This window comes from Pinus tabuliformis, chromosome 7, assembly GCF_031772625.1.
Source record: "Pinus tabuliformis cultivar Carrire ecotype Pingquan chromosome 7, CPIR1, whole genome shotgun sequence".
Classification (NCBI taxonomy): domain Eukaryota; kingdom Viridiplantae; phylum Streptophyta; class Pinopsida; order Pinales; family Pinaceae; genus Pinus; species Pinus tabuliformis.
The window spans coordinates 789,160,953-789,185,020 of record NC_142293.1 but is presented as its reverse complement, the minus strand read 5'-3'; the positions used below and the strand labels follow the sequence as shown (position 1 = coordinate 789,185,020).

The 24,068-nt window shown below is 41.1% G+C and overlaps 1 protein-coding gene across 2 annotated transcripts in view; it reads left to right on the top strand.

Moving 5' to 3' along the window:
* LOC149249925 (histone H3-like centromeric protein CENH3) overlaps positions 1 to 24,068 on the top strand; it is a 278,808-nt gene that overhangs the window by 161,881 nt on the left and 92,859 nt on the right. The window contains exon 3 of one of the 2 annotated variants that reach the window (XM_089456358.1): positions 17,263 to 17,322. In XM_089456358.1, coding sequence (XP_089312484.1) covers positions 17,263 to 17,322 — 60 coding nt within the window. Of the gene's footprint in view, positions 1 to 17,262; positions 17,366 to 24,068 lie in introns of both variants that reach the window. The other variant, XM_089456357.1, reaches the window with a different exon arrangement.

Here is a 24,068-nt window from a genome sequence, read left to right as displayed (position 1 = left end):
CCTCTCAAGAGGTCGAATAATAATATATGCATGTTTTAGGGTCTTTTAAGAGGGCTAATGAGGTCCATGGGTGCCACAATGAAGAATAGGACCCTCAAAAGCAGTGCACAAGGGGTTGGCCCTTTGTAATAACTTGTGGTGCTCCAAATGACATGTGGGGGCACACAAGTGTCCTCATGGGTCTCCAAACAAATCGAAGATGCCTGTAGATTGCCTGCAAGGGCTAGGATGATGGTGTAGGTGATGCCACATCATCGTGCAAGTCTTGGATCATCTGCTAAGTGTATGGTGTAGATTTGGGGTCAACTGGGCATGTGATCATGTGCATCCTCCTTGCCCAATAAGTGAACCACGAGCAATCTCTGAATGGCTGTGGGGATCCATGGAATGCAATCTGCTGCTGTGAAGGCACATGGCTCTCAGCGCTCACCCTACATGTGCCACTGTAGCCCTCTGGAGGATTAGGACCTCGTATAGGGAAACCAAATCCAAGATGGAAAGCATCTGCAATCCTGCATAAGATCCAATGTGTCCCCTAGGCTTCTAGTACAACAAGTCATTAGTGAAATCGAGTAAATGAGCTTACCAAATCATGGCCCACAAGTGGGGACTTCATAATGGCCTGCCCTGCCATAATGGGTTGTGGGATGTGCCAGTGTCTCCTAAACTCCAAATGGGGTTAACCAATAATCCTACTAGGTGGTTTTTAATTCTAAAGGGGACAATATAGTCAAGGAACATCCTTCAAAAGGTGGTGGCATGTGACGGATAGGTGAATGAAGTAGGGAATGAGAGGGGGCAACCCTAGGTCACATGCTGGGGTACAAGGGTAGCTAATAAGAGGGAACCCCACACTTGGGTTTATAATGTATAGGACATAGCAATCGTGGTACGTGAGATGCCCCGACCTTGATTTTTCCACCCTTCTTTATATGCCTTTTGCCTTTTTATGATTTTCTTTGATTAACTGCTCGGGGCTCAAGGGATTAGAGCATGATGTATAAGATATAACAGTGAATTCCCCTTTTAAGGTGGGGTGGTTCATCGCCCACCAGGGGTTGGGACAATCATGGGCTCCTATATGATGAAGAAGGCTCATAGAACCTGTAGGAACCAGGGTGATGGCCATGATGATGGGGTAGAGCTCATGTATTAGCTTTTGCCCACGTGCTAAATGTATTTGTCCCGACCATATTTTTCATTTTGTGGTACATTTTCCTGTTGAATGTGGCCATATATGCTTTTATCTTTATTTTCAGCTGCATCAACCTTCGTGCTTCATTCCAGGCCATGACCCAAGGTGTGGACAAGGGGAAGGGGCAAGCTAATCCTATGTGGACCCAATGGAGGAATGTGGACCTAGGCAGAAGAAATGATGAATGGGGTGGTAATGAATGGAAAGAGGGTAATATAAGCATATAAGGGAGCAGGACCACGCAATCAAAATCTGGGTTTCCCGTGAAATACCATCCCTAGAACCAAACGGTCAGTAAAAGAGATCCAATGGGACTAGAATCCAAGGTTAATTCCTAAAAGGGGTCTAGGGAACAAAAGCACAAACCTAGCCCATTCTTTCCGCCGAATCCCCCCGTTAATCCATTCCTAGAAGTGCCCATGATAAGCAAACTACAATAATCAATTTCCAAATGAGAAGGCATACCTTTAGATTCGGGAGGCCCACCTTCAAACATACGATCATGGAAGATGGGCGAGGGACCACATGGTTGGCTCAGGTGGCAGAGAAAATAGCGCAATGAGCTAGTTGGTGGCCGCAAGGGGCTTCCGGCTGAGGACCATCATGGAGAAAAAAATTCTCCTAGGGATATTACCCACAAAATGGTGGGTAACAGTCCCCAACTTTGCAACTCCAATTCCACAAGGATTACATAAAAGCCTCTTATCCATAAGTATCCTAGGATCTAGGAAGCCCCTTGTTAAGGAATATCCTCCAAACTTAGGCTTAAGAACCCTCTTAGACCTTCCTAGAGAGCCCATCACCTTGCTTTTGAAGAAAGCAAGCTATCTAATTGAGCCTCTCTTGTGAATAGGCCTTAGGAATCACTCTCTATCCATTCATAAGATCTATCCTTCCTAGTGATCCTGTAATGTTCCTAATTAAGAGAAACAATGATATGCAAAACAAATAACAAATATAACACCAAAAATTTCAAACATTCAGTAAACACCCATGTAAACTCAAGAAATAAGAACCAACTGAGCCATTTTATTAATCAATTGGGGCAAAGAACAATAGTGTGGAAGGAGTGCACCTAGGATTGCCTCAATGGCAAGTATAACAAAACCCAGGTGATAAAATAACCAACCCAAGTGTTAGAATTAGCTGCTCCAATGATGCCCTGCGCTGCTCTAGAAATCTGCACTGTCTGCTGGAAAGAAACTGCTGGAAAACCCACCTCTGGGGCTTAGAAAATTCTGTAAAATTAATCTCAAGCTCCTCACCAAAAACCCACCAAAACCCTAAAAGGGTTTGGTGTGGTTTTGATCCCCGACATTGGGCCCCCAAATACCACGTCCTGCTCCAGCTATTGGAAAATACGGCCTACCTGTAACTCACACAAAAAGCTCCCAAAATCACACCAGAAAGGCTAAGATATTCTCCACCAAGGTTCTCCTTATTCCCCCCAGCAATATTCAGCTCCCCAACTCGTTCCTCAACCTCCCACGTGTGCCCAGTGAGAGGCTTTTGCGCTCGCCCAAGTAGCTGCCATTCATGTTGCCCTCAAGCAACAATCTCCTGCTCTAAAACTCCTCCAAAATGCTGATATCCCATTAAAGCTCTAATGTCGTGCTACTCGGAAGACCCTTGAAATGACCTCTGCGTGCTCCCTTCCTGCGTCCTCCTGGATCACACACTATCTGAGCAAAGGCTAAAAGATAGGCTCTGGAATCCCTCCATCTCTTTTTAAAAGTGGTATGATTGACCTCCCTAGGGTGGCACTCAAAGTCCCCTGAAGAAAAGGTGAGTTCTCTGCTTGGAAAACTCAGTGCTAAACAGCAAGTGACCAGGCTAAGTAGCTTGAGCAACAAAAGTGAGTTCAATTGAAAATACACCCCAAATGAGGCTGAGCTCCTCCTATCTATAATTAGTGAGCTTCCTTTTCCCACGTTGGCCCCTCCATCTAGCTTTTCGATCTCCCTTCCTTGGCTATTTGAATTTCTCCTTAGGCAAGTGTGTTTTTCCTTATGTGTGTGGGCCCCACGCTCCACTAACCAAGTATTTCGACCTTCCTTTTTCTCCTAAGTCTTTCTCCCAAAATTTCATGGGCCCCACCCATTGTTACCAAAAATGTCAAAATTGTAGAACAATAAACTTTGGGACAAATTAATTTAGGAAGGGACATTACAATCCTCCCCTCCCAAATGTTGCTTGTCCCGAAGCAACTTCAGTGCTGGATGCTCAAGTATGTGTTCACCTTCGTAAGTGGCATCCTCATCCGGCAAACTCCTCTAGCGTACTAAATACTCCTGGATAATTCTGCTCCTCATCTTCCTTTCCTTGGTCTCCAAAATGGCTTTCGGTTCTAGAATCAGATGTCCCTCATCATCAAGTGGAGGCAACTCTGTCGATGTTGTCACCTATTGCCCCAATACCTTCTTGAGGCATGAGACATTAAAAACATTGTGAATCTTTCTCCCGGTTGGGAGCTCCAGCTCATAGGCCACCTCCCCAACTCTCCTAGTCACCTTGTACGACCCATAGAAACATGGTTGAAGTTTCTCAGGCCCCTTCTGCTTCAACGTAGATTGGCGATATGTCTGTAGCTGCAAAAACACCAAGTCCCCCTCCTCAAATTTCCTCTTAATCCTGTGCCGATCTGCGTACATATTTTGCTGATTCTGGGTTGTCAACAAATTATCCTTGAGAGCCTTGAGAATATCTTGACTCTCTTGGATCCAATCTTTGGCCTTTGGGGACCGGCTATCTCCAAAAACAATTTTAGCAAAAGACAAAGCATCATAACCATACAAGGCACAGAAAGGTGACATACCAATGGACATGTGGTGGGTGGTGTTGTAGCAGTACTTGCCTAGATGTAACCACCGAATCCATGCCCTCTGTTGCCCGGTCAAATAGTTCCGTAGGTAGCCCTCCAACCATTTGTTGACCCTCTCCGTTTGACCGTCGATCTATGGATGGTAACTAGTGCTGGGGGTGAGCTCAGTACCCACTAACCTGAAGAGCTCCTGCCAAAATGCCCCCATGAACTGACTGTCCCTGTCACTGACTATGGTCTTAGGAAGCCCATGCAAGCGAAAGACCTCCCTGAAGAACAACTCGACCACTTGTGACGCTGAGTACCGTGTCGGGATGGCAAAGAAGTGGGTGTATTTGGTCAATTGATCCATCTCCACGTAAATACAATCTCTGTCACGCACCAACATGAGCCTTGTGATGAAATCCATGGAGATACTCATCCATTTCCCCTTAGGAATGGGAAGTGGTTTCAACCCAGCTGGATGGGTTAACTCCCCCTTGTTCGTTTGGCAAGCCTCACACTCCTGCACATATCTCAATATGTCCCCCTTGAGGCCTTTCCATGTGAAGCGCTCTCTGACTGTCATGTATGTCTTTCGGAACCCTTGGTGTCCTGATAGTGGGGAGTCATGAGCTGCATGGAGAATCATCTCCTTCAACTGTGAGCCCGACACCAAGAATATACACCCCTTGTAGTAAATGACCTTAGCCATCACCCTATAATGCTCATCAGCGTGAATTCCCTCCAAAATCTCGCATGCCCGCCAGTCCTTGGAGTACTCCACCAACAACTGTGCCTTCCAATCATGGAAAATGCTCATGAGTGAAAGTGTTGCGGGCCTCATGGATAATGCATCTGCTACTATGTTGTGCTTGCCCTTGACATACTCAATGTCGAAATCATAGGCCTGCACCTTGCTGACCCACCTCTGCTACCTGTCACTGAGGCCCTGTTGCCCCATAAAATGGCAAAGACTATTGTGGTCAGTCTTCACCTGGAAACTGTTGCCCAATAGGTACTGTCAGAATTTGGCCAACGCATGCATGATGGCCAACATCTCCTTGTCATAGAAGGAATATGACCTCTCATGTGGAAGGAGTTTCTGACTCTCAAAAGCAATGGGGTGTCCAACTTGAGATAATACTGTGCCAACCCCCTCCCATGATGCATCACACTCCAATGTGAATGGTTGTGTAAAATCTAGAAGTGCCAAAACTAGGCAACTGCTCATCACCTCCTTGAGGTGATCAAATGTTGATAGTGCCCTACCTGTCCATGTAAAAGCACCATTCTTCATCAGATCTGTGAGGGGAGCTGCTAGTTGTGAGAAGGTCTTTATGAACTTCCTGTAGTAGGTGCATATACCTATGATTCCCCTCAACTCAGTCACATTCCGGGGTCTAGGCCAATCCCGGATGGCCTTGATCTTCTCCTTGTGCACCCTCACTCCATCTGCGCCAATGACGTGTCCCAGGTAGAGCATCTCTATCAGCCCAAACTCACACTTGGACAGTTTGGCGTAAAACTGCTGCTCCTATAAAATACACAACACCATATCCAAGTGCTGCAAATGCTCCTCCCATGTTCGATTGTAAATCAAGATATCATCAAAGAACACCAACACAAACTTCCGCAACTTCCCACGCAATATATGGTTCATGCATGACTGGAACATGGTGGGTGTGTTGGCCAACCCAAAGGGCATGACCAAGAACTCAAAGTGCCCATAGTGGCACTTGAAAACCGTCTTGGGGATGTCCTGATCCCTCACCTTGATCTGGTGGTACCCCGAGTGCAAATCTATCTTAGAGAAGTACTTGGCTCCTCTAAGCTCTTCCATCAGCTCATCAATGCGTGGGATGGCGTATCTGTTCTTCAAGGACCTCTTGTTGGCGCCTTGTAATCAATGCAATGTACAAAGTCCCATCCTTCTTCTTCACCAGAACTATTGATGAAGCGATGGGGCTAGAACTCTGCCTAATGTGCCCCAATGCCATCAACTCCTTGATGGCACGCTCTATCTCGTCCTTGTAGGCTTTAGGATGCCTATAAGGGGTGGCGATAACTACCTGCACCCTAGGCTCCAACTTGATGGTGTGCTCAAAATCCGTGTTAGGTGGCTGTCTTGGTGGTATGCCCCAAACACTACTGGGTATCTGTCCAAATTGGTTTGTATGTCTGGGTGAGGTGGCTTGGGTTGTCCCCCAACCTCCAAAATCCTCAGCTCCACTGCCCATGTTATGTCCCCATGCCTCAAGTCAGCCTCCATCCTGTGCGCTAAGACTATCTATGGAGGGTATGAATGCACGCCTCGAAGAACTACCAACTTACCATCTGACCCTGTGAACTCCATCTCCAGTTTCCTCCAATTAGTGGTGACCTGGCCAAGGGAGTAGAGCCATTGGACACCCATCACCACGTTGGTGTTCGACACATCCACAACGAAGAAATGATCTGTCACCAAGTAGTTCCCCATGGTCACTGTCAAAGCAGGAACATATTGGGTGCACTTCATAGTCCTATCCCTCGACACCAGAACTGAGAACCTCTCAAACTCCTTTGTAGTGATGCCCCACCTCTGAATCATCTAGGCATCAATGAAATTTCGGCGGCTCCACTGTCTACCCAAACTGAGACATGCTGTCCCTACACTGTGCCTCCTATCCTCAGTGATCCAGTTTTAAATAGGAACACAACAAATTACAGAGATAACCATAAACACAAAGATGCAATGGAAATAAATCTTCATTTCATTAATGTAAAATACTGAGATATTCTTACAAACAGAAAATGGAAAAAATAGCTAGGGCGATGGTAGCTTATCTCTGAGAAGAGATGTGGCGGCTACTTGCCTTTGAACTGTGTTACAATGAGGCTTGAAGGCCTATTTATTGTTGAGGAACAATGGAAAATCCTAAACATCCAAAAACCTAACCCTAGAAGATGAAACGCCAAACTGTGGGCCCTGTTTGGGTAAATTAGTACATCGACTTTTCGGGGTCATAACTTTGGCATTCGATCTCTGTTTGACGCGTACAATATCTCGTTAGAAAGATCTATTCGAGAACTACAACTTTGGGAAGAGCAACATCGGTCCATGGACCCATGTTGCTCCCATTTTTCCCAAAAAAACGTTGTTTAGGGCCTCAAAACAACTCCAGAAGTTCAGGACCCAAAAAACTGCTAAAAATAGTAAATTGTGCTACAATTAAGGAAACTGAAAAGCTGAAAGAAACAATGGTGGGGGTCCAAGTGGACTTGGTGGGTGGCCACCAATATCCACTTGGATCACTTAGAGTAAAAAATTTGGGAATTCCACGCAAAGAAGCGAGGACTCCCCCAGATGGTGCGAAAGGTGCTCCCCCAAGTGGTGGTGGTGGTGATCCTCTCTCTGCCTGACCCTCGCTATCTCCCTCGCCAAACTCCAGCTCCGCATCATCCTCCTAATCACTATTCGAGAAGATCTCGATATAGTGGGCCTTGCCCACTGTCCACCGATGGCCTGTGCCCATGGCTCCCGACAAGTAAAACACAATTTCCTTCTCCGTAGGTCTCTCTTGGCCTCCTCATCTAATTGCCCATGCCCATGGTATGCTCGTTGTGGTGAGGGTCTAGTGTCACCTCCCTTCTGTGGGTAGGGAATCCGTGATGGAATGGGTGCCCTGGTCTTGCAGATTTCTCCTTGTAAATCTCTAGCATGAGCCACTGCCTCCTGCAAGATAGAGGGCTTGCGTGACTTCACTAGTCCACGCAATGGCTCAAGTAACCCCTTTATGAATTTGTACACCCGCCTAACATCAAATAGATCTGGCACCATAACTAAAACCCTCAAAAACTTCGATATGTAATGCTCAGAGTGGCCAGTCTGCGTAGGCTGGGTCAACTCCCTAAAGTGAGCCTCTGAGTCCCTCCTATCAAAATGCTCCACCACTCTCCATATGAAATCCTGATAAGAGGTCACTCTGGCATGCCCCAATGTGGACAAGACATGAAACCACCACTCATGTGCATCCCCCTCCAAGTGCAAGGTAACCATTTTGATGGCTTCCACCTCTTTCATCCAATTGAGTTGGAAATAAGTATCCAACTTCTCCACCCAAGCTCGAGTTGTACTCTTGGCAGAGCCATCATATGTGGGGAAGTACATCCTCCCAATGTTACGCTGCAACTCTGAGTTCTGTGTACTTGATCCCCATTGTACCTACTCTTCTCATTCTGTTTGAGTTGGCATTAGTCTTTGAATGACAGAGTTGCTTTGAAATCTTCCCCCATGGATTACCACTCCCTGAAGAAATCCTCCATGGGCATCTGATCATCTAGTCTTCCATTCTCACTAGGTGCTGAGGGTAGGAAAGTAGGCAACATGGTTCTGGATGGCCCATTGAAAGTTGGTGGGTGAGTGGTTGGTGAAGGGTGGTCATATTGTTGTGATGCCCCTAAAGTCTCTCAAAATAAGAACTCACACGAAGGCTCTTGTCCCTATTCTGCTGTTTGATCTCCTCCAACATCTTTTTTTGTCCCTTAGCCAAATAATTCAAGGCCTTCAAGAGGCTATCGAATGTTGCTTCTTCCTTACTCCTTGGCCCCCCCATCTCGTCTACAACTATTGCGGTCCCACGTGCTTCTGTATCAGGTGTAATCTCCAACTCTCTTTCCTTGCTCTTGTACCTCTACCTCCAATAAGTCATGTTCTGCCTATCCTCTTCGTTCATAGGAAATTCCACCCCACAGCTGAGCCAAGATCTGAGATGAGATACCACTGTAACGTTCCTAATTAGGAGAAACAATGATATGCAAAGCAAATAACAAATACAACACCAGAAATTACAAAGATTCAATAAACACCCATGTAAACTCCAAATATAAGAACCAATTGAGCCATTTTATTAATCAATTGGGGCAAAGTACAATAGTGTGGAAAGAGTGCACCTGGGCTTGCCTCAATGGAAAGCGTGACAAAACCCAAGTGATAAAACAACAAGCCCAAGTTCTAGAATCAGCCACTCCAATGATGCCTTGTGCTGCCCCAGAAATCTGCATTGTCTGCTGGAAATCCCACATCGGGTGCTCAACAAATTCTGCAAAATTAATCTCAATCTTCTCACAAAAACCCACCAAAAACCAGAAAGGGTTTGGTCTGGTTTTGATCCCCGACATTCGACCCCCAAATACCACGTCCTCCTCCAGCTGCTGGAAAATATGGCCTGCCGGTAACTCACAGAAAAAGCTCTCCAATCACACCAAAAAGGCTGAGATATTCTCGACCAAGGTTCTCCTTATTTACCCTGACAATATTTAGCTCCCCAACTCGTTCCTCAAGCTCCCACGTGTGCCCAATGAGAAGCTTTTGCACTGGCCCAGGTAGCTACTATTCACGCTGCCCTCAAGCAACAATCTCCTGCTTTGAAACTCCTCCTCCAAAATGCTGATATCCCAATGAAGCTCCAATGCCAAAATTCTCCCGGCAAGTGCTACCCAAAAGACCCCTGAAATGACCTCTGCGTGCTCCCTTCCTGCGTCCTCCTGGAACACGCACTAGCTGAGCAAAGATTGAAAGATAGGCTCTGAAATCCCTCCAACTCTTCTCCAAAGTGGTACGATTTGACCTCCCTAGGGTGGCACTCGAAGTCCCCCGAAGAAAGGGTGAGTTCTCTGCTTGGAAAACTCGGTGCTAAACAACAAGTGACCCGGCTAAGCAACTTGATCAACAAAAGTGAGTTCAATTGACAAAAGACCCCAAATGAGGCTAAGCTCCTCCTATTTATAATTAGTGAACTTTCTTTTCCCACATGGGCCCCTCCATCTAGCTTTTCGATCTCCCTTCCTTGGATATTCAAATTTCTATTTGGGCAAGCACATTTTTCCTCGTGTGTGTAGGCCCCATGCTCCACTAACCAAGTATTTCAGCCTTCCTTTCTCTCCTAAGTCTTTTCTCCCAAAGTTTCGTGAGTCCCATGGTTACCAAAAATGTCAAAATTGTAGAACAATAAACTTTGGGACAAATTAATTTAGGAAGGGACATTACAGATCCCCCCTATACCAGGTCTCCTCCCATCGCTGAAAGTTCGTAAAGAGAAGGGAGCCTTAGCTGAGGTGATAGTGGGCTATCGCTCCATTGTTGCCCCTTGACCTAGTAGTTGCTCTATAGGATCCCCTCCTAGGACCCTGTTGAAGGCTGGAACTTGACTGCCTCAACATCGGGGAACACCACCCGGTCGGGAGCTTAAAGCAACTCCATTTCCGTTGAAATTGGCGGGTCCAACTGGATATAAAGGGATCAATTTCCCGTTTTAAGGAGATTTAATATAGTAACAAAATGAAAAATTGATGAAATGATTTTATAGCTAATGGTAAAATTACTATTCCCGGGATAGTACACTTCACATGTGATTCAAAGAAAGATTTCACAAAGTAAATAACAATATAGATCATTCAATACTTTAATGAATAGAAAGCATATATGATAAACTAAATTAATTAAATAGTTAATTAATTTAGTTGATTAAAACTCAATCACATAAAAAGATCTCGTTATCTCATACATAATCACAAATCATCCAATCCTGCACATCAATAGTGATAATGACTGATTGTTTTCAAAGCATTTATATAACGAAATAACACATAATAGATTCACTATCTAAATCAACCATACATAACAATATCACAAAGATAATAGTACCCGATGCATTATTGCTTTGCTTATGAAAAATATAGCTTTCAGGCTCAGTGTCTTAATTAGATAACTCTGAATCAAACAATAGTGCAAGTTCAAAAGTTGTCTTCTCAAAATTCTGGACCCTTTCTAAATGCATGAAAGGGGTTTAAATAACCTATTAATATTACAAAAATAGTAAATTTAAAATAAAAATCTTCAAAAAAGATTTAACAAACTAAGCTAAGATAAAGGACAACTAAATTTGTGATATGTTGCAACAAGAACTCATGATTGTGCTCCAGATTGATTCTTCATCTACTCTCTGAGATTGTATATGTCCGTGAGTGGCTTCAGCTGGGGGGGATGTATCGGCTGCATGCGCATTTGTCTCGTAAACACTACATCATTAAGTGCTGGAAGAAACTGTATTTTTGCATTTGAGAGACACCTCACCACGAGCCATTGATTATGAGGCTTCGGCAGAAAATGCCAATAACCTTCAAGGTTCGCTCACGATAAACTCTAAATGTCTTGAACCTTCTTTTAGATGTTTCTTGCCAAGATTGTTTCAAAGCTGTGACATCTGGCAAGGTGTCCTTTGGGCATTCTTGAATTAGATTGGCTTGCAATAAGGTATCTGTGATGTATTCAGTGAAATTTGAGGCAAGATTTCTGGCTCTAATAATAACCATCTTTGCCCATTTCATTTTGATATCCCAGTCACCAAATACAATATCCTTCTGTGATTCTTCAATTTGAGGAAGATCAGATGATCTTCCCTGAGCACTGTCTTGCCAATCTATATACTCAGAGATTTTCTCGTCAATATCTTCATAAAATGTCCTCAAGTTGGACAATTGATTTACTAAAGAATCACTGGTCTTTGATAAGTCATGAATTAAGGCCAATTTGTGACAAAAAATGGCATGTTGCTTTGTTAAGAGTATATCCAGTTTTGATGCTTCCTTGTGGACTTCATTTATATCTAGATTTTCTCTCAGCTGGTCTATTCTTTGTTGCAACTACAGTATTTTTTCATCCTTGTCCTTTACTTCAGCTTCAAATTGTATCTTTAAATCATTAAATCTCTTTTGCAACTCGGTAAGATTTGTTTGCCACTGTTGCTCAATTTCTTGCTTTTCTATTTGAAAAGTTTGTTCCAACTGGACAATCCTTTGATCCTTTTCCTTCATTAGCAATTGTATTTTTGTAGCTTTGTCGATGGTAGCACTAGCATAAGCTCTTGCAAACTGAGATAATCTGTTCAATTCTTCGTCCGGGGCTGTTTGAGTTCCTTTCCAAAGAACTTGAAAAGGAGTCTCATTTGTAACTAGCGCTTGCGACTGTTCTAGCTTTCTTTTCTTCCTTGACCTGCTCATTACTGCTTTATGCTTTGGACTGTAAAATACATCCAAAGGCGGGATTTCTTCAATTTTGAGGACTATCTCAGTAGTAGGAAATGCAAGAATTATCTCCATATCATCAACAACATTTGATTGATTGACAATCTCAGCATTAATATTATTCTTGGGATTTTTAGGAATAGTATCCTCTTGGGAAGCCTCAACAGTAAACGAGGTTGTCCTTGTAGTCTCTAGAACCTGCTCTGTCTCTCTGCTGACTGCAACTTGTTCTTCTTGTATATTAGCCAAGACATCTGTAACCTGAGCTTCTTCTGTTTTCAAAATGCAGTTGAACTCCTCCCATACTTCATCTAATTTGTTCTCCTCTTTGATTTCTCTTGTGTGCTCAACAACTATAGTAGCTGTTTCGGAGACTTGGGAAGTAATTGGAGCTTTTGAGGAGGAAGCTGATGCATCTGAAGTTTCTGAATTCTGTCGGAATTGCTTTAACAGGGATTCAGGCAAATGGGCTATTCTTCGCTGACGATATTGATTGAATCTAATCAATTCGTCAGGACTTAGACGGTCTACTGCTAATTTCTCTACCATATAATATTCCAGAACCATTTCAAACAAATCATCAAATTTGTCAAGCTTGTTTAAAAACAGTTTGAGCTTAGCCTGTGTTGTAACATCTTTTGCTACACCATGCGGGTCATATGGTCTGTTTAATATGGTTGGAAAATTAAAGGCTCTTAATTGGTCAATCTCAATTGAAGAATGCTTGAAATTTTCTAAGGCATAGGTACCACAAGAAATAGGAAAACATGGCCAGGCGAATTTCTTGGCATCTTTAAGTACTTTAGTTAAGCCCTTACCAACTGTTTGATAAGCGACTTCTTTGGCCAACAACTTATCTGGGACAAAAAGGGGCAAAACATGAGGATGGGCAAGGCTACCAAAAACACGAATGTAGGTAAATGATTCTTCCCCAAACCACTTTCCTATAGGCTTTAGGTCTTTATTGGCTTCTGCAGTAAGTCTAGGGGCTTTTCTGCCAAAGACTTCTTGGTGGATGGGGAGCATGACTTCATGATAGATTTTGTAGAAGTGAGCATGGTATTTCGATTCCCAAAGGATATCAAGATAAACAAAAATAGGGCTAGGAAATTGGTCTGTCCATTTCCATCCAAGAGATGGAAAATCATAAGAAAAACAAATTGCGTCCATGACATAGGCGCTCATAAAGAAAGGAGTGATTCTTTCGAGAACATTGCACTTTTGTTTGTAATTGTGGATTTCGGTGGTCAAATTGTTGGATAATATAGTCGCCCAATCCATGATATAGCCATGAACAGAGGCTTCTATCAATGACACCCATTCTTCAGAGAATTTTTGCGTATTTGGATAACCATAGAGGCGACATAACATAGCAGCAATATGAGAGAAAGGGCCAACAATGGAGGCTAATGAATACATACCCCTGTCCTCTTGCTTGTGTTTGTTCGGGTCCCTTCTCCATTCTCTGATCAGGTCCACAGGGTTCGGATTCTCTTGCATGAATTTCTGGACGAATTACGTATCATACCTTTTTTGAGGTGGAGGTAGATGATACATTTTCCTTAAATCCTTAGCTTTAAAAGACCTAATAACTGTCTTCCTTGGCGTTATAAACGTTCTATTTGTAATGTCCAGTTGGTCGACAACCCATCTCACCATATTTGTATATGGTAGGATTTTAGGGCGAGCAACAATTCTATGAAGAAATGAATTGGCCACATCATTCCATGCAACGTCGTTACTTGGAGGAGAATCATCAACAGTAGCAGTTTGTTTCACAATTACCCTCAGATTTTCATCCTCGAATAGTTTGTATATCACCTCCTAGGAGGCGGAACCTGTGTTCGGAGTGCATGTAGTATCTGTAAACAATGGAGACATTTTAGACACTTCTTCAGGTGGCAAGACTAGTTCTTTCTGTGTTACAGACTTCCTCCTTGCCTTGATTATTCTTGACATGTCCTTTAACTTCTCTTTATTAGAATTTACCTGTAAAGAAACAAACCAAGATAAGCAGCAAGAGCTTCGAAGGATGAAAATGGTCATATCAATTCAATGTGAGTTATATGGAAATCCCTTCACATTAACTAAAAATTATTACCAATCAATAAAAACCTCGAAATTAGAACTACGTAGAGTGGTCATTAAATTTCCAAACGTTTGTTCACGTGATACTGACACTTGTCATTATACCGGAAAATCTTTTATCGGCGTGTGGTATCGGGTGACATTACATAGCTTAGCAATTTTGCGATTTCCGAAAAGTATATAGGCGCAGGATCTATATTAGTGAAAGACTGGAATTTAACAGAACGCGATATGACCCGCATCCGTCAATTGACGGAATGCGATATCGGCTCTTGACGGAATGTGATATTGGCTCAACATTTTGCAATTCGACTTATTGCAATTTCACATTTCACAATTTTGCATTTCGCATTTTGCATTTGTATTTGGCTTATCACCTTATCGCAATTTCACAAGTTTGCATTTTGGCTTTTCGCAGTTTTAGCTTTGCGATTGACCTTTGAAATCGCCGATACTATGTGTATTATTTAATAAGACCCACTCTTTTATAGCTTTTTCATTAATTTTGGGATTCATTTAGACTTGTAATTCATCTTTTAAAACTACAAAAGGATTCCTAAAAGGTTTTATGACCTTATTCATAAATTTTTTTGTTTTATTCAAAAATCAAAGAGTAAAAATAAAACTTATCCTATTTTATTTAAACAAAGAAGGATCCTATCCTAAAATTTTTAAAGGGTCCCCATTATTCTTTCTCCTAAGTCTAAAGATAATGGGAGGTTGTTGAGTACCACAACAAACCCTTTCTACTTTGAGCGGTAACAAGTCCCTTCACGCTTCTCCTCTATTTTAGTGATTGTGAGAGCACATAGTTCTATATGAGATGTAGAGTTTGCATGCATTGTGTTCACGTGAAGAATTTGTGAACACTAATTCAAGAAGGTGCTTCATAAGTAGCTTGGGAAAACCCTTGGAGTTCTTTAGGTGAAGCTTGTATTCCCTCAAACTTTATATTTACAACTTAGGAAATAAAGGTAACATCTATTCGGTGACTATATCCATTGATTTATTGTGTCTTTTGCATAACTTTAAGCTTTTGAATTGATTAATAGTGGGAAGCAAGGTTGTGGGGGAGAGGCTCCCCCCATTTGAATTTCTCTCGGAGCGCACTCCAATCGGGAGCGAATTGGGAGCGACCCGGGAGTGCGCTCCTGTTCTTGAAATTCACTCCCGTCATGCTCCCGCAAAAAAAATTCGCTCGCCGGTTTTTTTCACACAAATTTTGTCACAAAGATGTTCCAAACACAATTTTTTCAAAGAAACAAGATTTCTTGAGTAGGGCAGCCTAATATTCAAGCTTATGGCCCTAGTATTGATATGCAATTCATGATAATGTTAAGTTTTCATTTTCATCCTTTTACTTAAATTTTTAACATTAACATGAAATGACTCAAGATGTTTGAGAGTGGTTACAACCTCATTGGATTTCATATGGAGAAAGTAGAATTTTAGATCTCACTCAAAATCCAACAAACTTATTAGTTTTTTCAGGATTTCAGGATTGGGGGGATTGCAATGTTTCCATTGGATTTTGTCATGTACTAGGGTATGGGACTTGTATTTAATCAAGAGCACCAAGCCCTCTATGTACCTTCATGTTAGTGACATTGGTTGTCGAACTCCTCTATCATGACCCTACTAAAAATGTACCCATCACTCAAACAAAATCTTGACTTGACATGCTACATTTTTTCTATCTTATGTTAATTGCTTAGAGGGTGATATTAATGACAAAGATCCCAAGATAGGCAATGATTTTGATGATATGTAGCTATTTGTTGTAGCATGATTTTTTTGGATGCTAGAGGCCATCTAGAGCCTATTTGTTGATGTATTTTCAGTTCAAAGATGGATTACACTCTATGCTATTTTGGTTATGTGCACCCTTACATGCTATATAAATGAGAACTTGTAACTTGTGGACGTGGTTGATGAAGATTATAACTTCTAGATGATTGATGTTATATGGTGTAATCCATGTTTTTATGCTTTTTATATCTAATTCATCAATCTACTTTCTTTTGTTGACATATATGCATCAAAAAATATAAAAATATATATTATATAAAAATTCGCTCCCAATTCACTCCCAAACTGGGATCTTTTGAAAATTTCACTCCCTGTTGCCACTTCTGCTCCCGCTCCCGCTCCCCACTTCCAAGTAACATTGGTGGGAAGTACTCTCCTTATTTAATTTTCTAAACTTCGTAGCCCATAAGGTCCAAAGCACTGAAGTCCTTTTTTTAAATTTTTACACTTGCTGTTTTTTACATTTTTCACATATAACAAGCAGTATTTTAGCAGTTTAATTTGGTGTTTTCAACACTTATAGACCTATCTGCAAATACTCCTTCCCCTGATATCAAAATATCAGGCCATAGCAATAGAAAAATCATTAAGATATTTTTGAAGACGCTGTTCATTAGACACAAATGTGGCAGACAAATCAGTGAGCTGAACAATTAGCCATAGTGTGTTTTGAAAGTTGTGTTGCGAAATTTGTATTTGTTTATGCCAATTTTAAATACCTCAATCACAAATCAAGTTTTGACAATAATATAGCACCTTGCATCTAGTTAATAGATCCTATTTTTTATGGTGAACTTGAAATTTGTTACATATATTGCTTTAGATTCTAGAATAGTCGTTGGAATATTTACTAGGGTGATTGTAGGTATCTTGGGTATTTTAATAATACATAAATAATAATAATAATAATAATAATCCAAATTTAAGGTCACGGTCAAGCCATACACCAAATTGGTCTATGAGACCCCATTGTTTGTGCAACAAGGGAGCCACCTTCCTGTAGCAATTTGATTGCTGAAGTGTATGGAGATGATCACAATACAAATGTTGTTTCATTGATTGCATCTATTTTGATGGTTCACATTTACTTTCTTTAGCATGGTCAATTTGAGTAATATTTAGTTTGAAATTTCATATTAATATATTGACTTTTTAGTTTTTCTTTTTTCAGAATCCAATCTATGTTATAGTGTAGTAAATATGTACTAGGAAATATTGTTTGTTTGGTATCTTTGATCATAGTGATGTTGATAATGTATGTAGGGAAATGTGTCACAAAGCTTTATTTATGTTGTGGTGTATATAGGTGAGGGAGCTGACTGCATATTATTCTCCTGTGGTGAATCGATGGACTGCTGAGGCCTTGGTAGCATTACAAGAAGTATCACATAAGTTTGTCAATGTTATATGTAGGGGAAAGCTTTGAATATGGGGTTCTTGTAGGTTTTCAGGATGCATGAATGTTTAATGGTTGATAATGAAAACATAACCATATATATATATTAATGAGAACTGTTGTTTTTATATCAGCGAAATTGCTGCAGCCATATTGATCAACATACTATTACATCCTAATTACATATTTTTCAAAGAAGAGTATCAGCAAATTCAAAATTATAGCTTTTGTAATGTCCCTTTTCCCGGACATGGGCAGCAGAGACCATCTTAGTATCCTAGCCATTCCCATAGGATACAGATTGAAATAAATTGGGGAGTCTCAAGGGAGGAATTAATTAATTAAGACGACCAAGGAAAAAAAGTATTAGAAAGTCACTTTATTTAATGAAGGAAAACGTGACCCATGGTATTTTGATAAGCCACTGTAATAAAAGAGAACTAGGAGCTCATTCTTGGATATGATTGGATGATTGGTTAATTAATTTTGTGGGCTTGTTGAGCTTGTGTGAGGGTTTGTAACCCTGAGTATGAATCTTTTGCAGGGGTGAAGCTATCCTCCCTATGAATCAAAACTAGTTTCGTTTGTGAAACATCCACCCTAGTTAGTCGAGAGGGAGGCCCACTTGAGGTTCTTTAGTGAAGCTCATAAGTGAAAAATGGGAGGCCCGGTTTCTGTCAAAGCACATCACTGAAGGAGGCCAAATTTATAAGGAGATCGAATTAGCCTTGGAAAAAGGGCCGAGTTACTAGGTTTCAAGGGTCAAGATCTTCATCTGGAGCAAAGGCTGAATTTTACTTGTGGGCAGAGTGCACTTTCAAGAGCCAAATAAATTAAGGAGGTTGAGAATCTTGCTAGGATTAGATTAATTGGAAGACTGAATCTCAATGGAGGCCAACTCATTGCCACAAAGAATGCATAGCTTTGTGTCAAAATTAATTTCTGAAGAGGACAAGTTGGGGCTAGTCGAAATTTTGCCAGGTTCTAAGAAAAATAATTCTGATGTAATTTGTAGAATTTATTTAATAAAGTTCACAGGGATTTATTGTGAAATTTTATTTTTGAAATTGTAATATCCCCAATTTTGTGAAGCATGGAAATCACTAGGAATTTTTGGGAATATTAATTAAAAAGGGGCAAATATTATTTTATTAGAGAATGGCAGCAAAATAGTATTTTATGGGAGAATGGCAGCAAAATAATATTTTATTGGAGAATGGCGGAAAAGGAATATTTTATTGGAGAATGGTGGCAAAACATTATTTTATTGGAAAAGGGTGGCAAATTATTATTTTATTAGAAATGGCGGCAAAAAGTCAATAAGTGGAAAATGGCCCCCACCAATAAAATAATATTAAAAGAAGTCTAGAATGATGGAGAGAAATTATAAAATGAGAAGAGACTCATTTGTTGGGCATCCTATTCTATCATATCTCATTGACATTGAAAAGAAGCTCAAGCAAGTTTCAGTCTAAGGGTTTCAAGCATAGTTATCAGAACCGGACCGGTTGTCGAACTGGTAGACCCTTCAGACTGGGATCCGGTAAAATTTGGACGGAAACCAGTAAAAAAACCGGACCAAAAAACCGGTTGAGCAAAAATACATAAAATACTCAAATTTTAAAGAAAAACATATATATTCATGTGCATCCATATAAATTCGAACCATTTATACACAAATATGAAAAAGTTCTCATTTATATAGCAAGTAAGAGTGCATAATATGATAATAGCAAAATAGCACTTAGTACAATACATGTCTCAAACAAAATACATCAAGATACAGACGCTAAATGTCCTCTGATACATCAAACTACAATACTATTACTAAATTACTAATCAGAATCAACATCCTCAACTTCCCCCTCATCTTCATCCTCAGAATTAGCAGTAGAAGACTAAGGATCTATAATGAGATTTTGACTTGATTCCCTTGGCCCTGAATGTGGAGTTGGAAGTGGGTCCAAGTCCATCCAAGAAAACTCTTCATTGTCAAATGTTGGTTCCTGGGTCTCCACAACCCACTCTGATGATGGATCAAAGTCATCCAAAGTTATGTTTCTTGATTCTGGTGTCTTGATCAATAACTGGTTTCGCCTCAACCTAAGTTTGTATTGAACATAAGCCATGTCATTCAACCGTTTTTGCTCCAAACAGTTCCTCTTCCTGGCATGTATTCGCTCAAAAACACTCCAATTCCGTTCACACCCTAAAACCCTAACTAAGAAAAATATTTAAAAAAATAAAAAATCGCTTCAATGGGCCCTGTTACCCACCATTTTGTGGGTAATATCCATAGGAGAATTTTTTTCTCCAAGATGGTCCTCACCCGGTAGCCAGCAGCCCCTTGCAACCATCAACTAGCTCATTGTGCCTTTTCTCTGCCACCTGAGCCAACCATGTAGTCCCTCTCCCATCTGCCATGATCGTATGTTTGAAGGTGGGCCTATTGAATCTAAAGGTATGCCTTGTCATTTTGAAATTGAGTTTTGTAGATTGATTGTCATGGACACTTCTGGGCATGGATTAATGGGGGCATTCAGCGAAAAGAATGGGCTAGGTTTGTGCTTCTGTCCCCTAGACCCATGTTAGAAATTAACCTTGGATTCTAGTCCCATGGGATCTCTTTTATTGACCATTTGGTTTCAGGGATGGTATTTCAAGGGAAACCCCGATTTTGGTTGCGTGGTCCCACTCCCTTATCCGCTTATATTACCCTCTTTCCACTCATTATTACTCTGTCCATAATTCTTCCCACCTGGGTCCACATTCCTCCATCGGGTCCACATAGGGTCAACTTGCCCCTTCCCCTTGCCCACACCTTGGGTCATGGCTTGGAATGAAGCCCAGAGGTTGATGCAGCTAAAAAGAAAGTTAAAAGCATATATGGCCACATTCAACATGAAAAGTACCACAAAATGCAAAAGATGGCCGGGACAAAAACATTTGGCACGGGGGCAAAAGCCAATACATGAGCTCTACCCCATCATCATGGCCATCACCCTGTTTCCAACATGCTCTATGAGCCTTTTCATCATATAGGAACCTAGGATTGTCCCAACCCCCAGTGGGCGATGAACCGCCCCACCTTAAAGGGGGGAATTCATTGCTATATCTTGTACATCATGCTCTAACCCCTTGAGCCCCGAGCAGTTAATCAAAGAAAATCATAAAAAGGCAAAAAGCATATAAGGAAGGGTGTAAAAATCAAGGCAGGTGCACCTCATGTACCACGATTGCTCCCTCCTACACATTATAAACCCAAGTGTGGGCTTCCCTCTTATTAGCTACCCTTGTGCCCCAGCATGTGACCCATGGCTTCCCCTTCTCATTCCCTACTTCATTCACCTATCTAGCACATTCCACCACCTTTTGATGGATGTACCTTGACTATATTATCCCCTTTAGAAGCAGAAACCACCTAATAGGGTACTTGGTTAACCCCATTGGGAGTTTATGAGTCATTGGCACATCCCGAAGCCCATTATGGAAGGGCAATCTATTATGAAATCCCCACTTGTGGTCCATGATTAGGTAAGCTCATTTACTCGATCTCTCTAATGACTTGTTGTACTGGAAGCCTAGGGGACACATTGGATTTTATGCAGGATTGCAGATGGTTTCTATTTGGGGTTGGGTCTCCCTATACGGGGTCCTAATCCTCTAGAGGGCTACATTGGCACATGTAGGATGGGCATTGAGAGCCATGCGCCTCCACAACAACAGATTGTACTTCATGGATCCCCATAGCCATTCCGAGATTGCTCGCGGTTCACTTATTGGGCAAGGAGGATGCACCTGATCCATCATGCCCAACTGCCCCCAGACCTACACCATACACTTGGCAGATGATCTAAGACTTCTACAATGATGTGGCATGCCCGACATTATCATCCTAGCCCATGAGGGCAACCTACATGCATATTCAATTTGTTTGGAGATCCATGAGGACACTTGTGTGCCCCCATAGTCATTTGGAGCACCACAGGTTATTACAAGGGGCCAACCCCTTGTCCACTGCTTTTGTGGGTCCTATTCTTCATTGTGGCACCCATAGACCTCAATAGGCCTCTTAGAGGGCCCTACAACATGCATAGATTATTATTTGACCTCTTGAGAGGCCTACTTTTTCATTTGTGAGCTAGTTTGGTGGGTTTCCCACAAAAAAGTTGTATGATTAGCACATTTTTATTTTTATTTTTGGGGCTTATGTAGGCCAAGTAGGCTAATTCGAACTCCTTAGATGTGTTACACATTGTTTTAAAACTGGGCCGATTTGAACCGGTAATTGGTCAAACCGGCCAGTTCACTAGCCGACCGGGTCAAACCGACAGAAAAACCTTGTTTGATCCATCCCTTCGCCAAAAAATTAGAAAAACCGGTCCTAATCGGTAGGTTTAGGATGGAACCGGCTGGTTTATGGTCAAACCGGTTGGTTCCATCATAAACTAACTGATTTATTTCCAGGGCAACCATAAACCCCACAAAATGCATTTTTGTGAGTTTTGAAGTTGTTTTAAGGGAAATTTAGGGTTGTTTTCCTCCAAAAATAGTACCTCCAAGAAAAACATGCCTACCCTCTCATTTTCTTGACACATCTCAACCCTAGCAATGTCGGCAATTAATGATAAACATGACATTTCCTTTAATTTTCATTTTCATCCTTTTACTTAAATTTTTAACATTACATGAGATGACTCAGGATGTTTAAGAGTGGTTTCAACCTCATTGGATTTCATGTGGAGAAACTAGAATTTTAGATTTCACTCAAAATTCAATAGACTTAATGGTTTTCAGGATTTCATGGTTTGGGGGTTTGCAATGTTTCCATTTGATTATGTCATGCGTCAGGGTATGAGATTGGCATTTGATCAAGAGCATGAAGCATTTTAAGAACCTTGATGTTGGTGGCATTGATTGTTGAACTTTGTTGATGTTGGTGGTATTGATTGTTGAACTCCTCTACCATAGCCTTAACAAGAATGCACCCTTCACTCAAAGGAAAACAATTGGTTAGGCATGCTAATCATTTTCTACCACATTATAAGGTTGAGGAGATGAACCCTTCAGTCAAACCAAAATCATTGGTTAGGCATGTTAAACCATTTCAATTTCTATCATGTTATAAGGTTGAGCAATCCAAGTCTAAAGACTTTGAGCTAGATGATGTTTATGTATCTCTTGTTGATGATGTTTATGTATTTCTAGTAGCGTTGAAACTTGAATCAATGATGAGTTTCATGAGTGACCATGTTGATCAGTGATTTGTATTTTTGATGTCTATTTTTGCTACTACTACCAAAGTTGTAGAGGAGTTATAGGAGTCCTCAAACTCTGAGCCATATTATTTATGTAGCTCATGTTGATGATCTCTTGTCTAGTAGTGGTGATGAGTTTGATCATGTTGTTGATCACTGATATATAGACTTGTAGTAGGTCAATGACCCCATAGCTTAGAGCATTGTTTTCAGACACTAGAGGCCATTTGGAGCCTCATTGATTATGTATTTTGTTGCTGATATGTATTGCACTTGATGCCATTTTGATATATTCACCTTTACATGGTATATAGATGAACAAAGCTTGCATATTTTGTCTCTATTGGTTTGGAATCATGGTTTTAAATCTTAAAAGTAGTTTTTTTTATTAAAAACTAATTATTTCATGTATTTTTTTAAAGATTGGTTCATTTAGACCTGACCAGTCCCAGTTTGAAACCTGGTTTATTAGGTGGACCGGTCTGGTCACTGGTTCTAGTTTTTAAAACTATGGATGTGTATAAATACAAGTGAGATGAGATCATTTCTCATCATCAATTTGGATTGGATCTCTCCCTTTAGAGAATTTCACACTTTTTTCTAGAGGATGAATTGGAACATTTATGGATGAATTTTGATGTATGGTTATTGGTCTATCTTCTCTTGGAGCTTCTCTATTGTCATTTGTGAATGGTTGGATATACTCTACTGCATGTAAGTACGAATTTTTTGATGTTATTCTTGTTACTTTTGTCACATATGCTGAAAAGGTTTTTCGTTGTTTTAAAGGCTAATTGCTACATGCAAATTGTTGCTTAATATTGTGGGATTGTCTCTAGTATAATGTTCTCTCCATATATTGGCCAATGTAGTATGATCAAAATCTTCGAGGGGTAAATATGACCTTGATAAGCCATTCCTCTTGTAAATTTGAAGTATAAAAGCTGCACAATTGCTTTCACTTGACCTAAAAGGGTTTGTGAAGTAATCTTGAGGCCTCCTTGACTGGGAACCAAGAAATATTACATATAATCAACATAAACTCCATTCTCCCAAGGATTAAGGTACTGATCTACCAAGGTGGTCACCAAAACACTTAATTCTTTCAACTTCTCCCAAGTCTATCCACATTGGGGTGCCTAGGCATCAATTTCTTGACAATTTAGCCACTGAAAAAGTTCGATCTCCTAGGGTCTCCTGCATTGGCCTTTCCTCCAGCCCTCCTCTAAATTTGAAGACACTTCGACGGTGGAGTTGGGAGAAAAGCCAAGCCCTAGATCTGAGACCAAAACTTGCCTTGCCATCCCCAAGGCTAGCACTTCCCAGGGTCAAAACAACATCATTAAGTGAAATACTTTCTTTGATCCTTCCCACCTTGTCTAGGGTAAGAAAATCATTGATTATTTCATACTTTCCTCATACCCAAACCAGGTCCACTTGGCCCCGTGTGGTCCCACT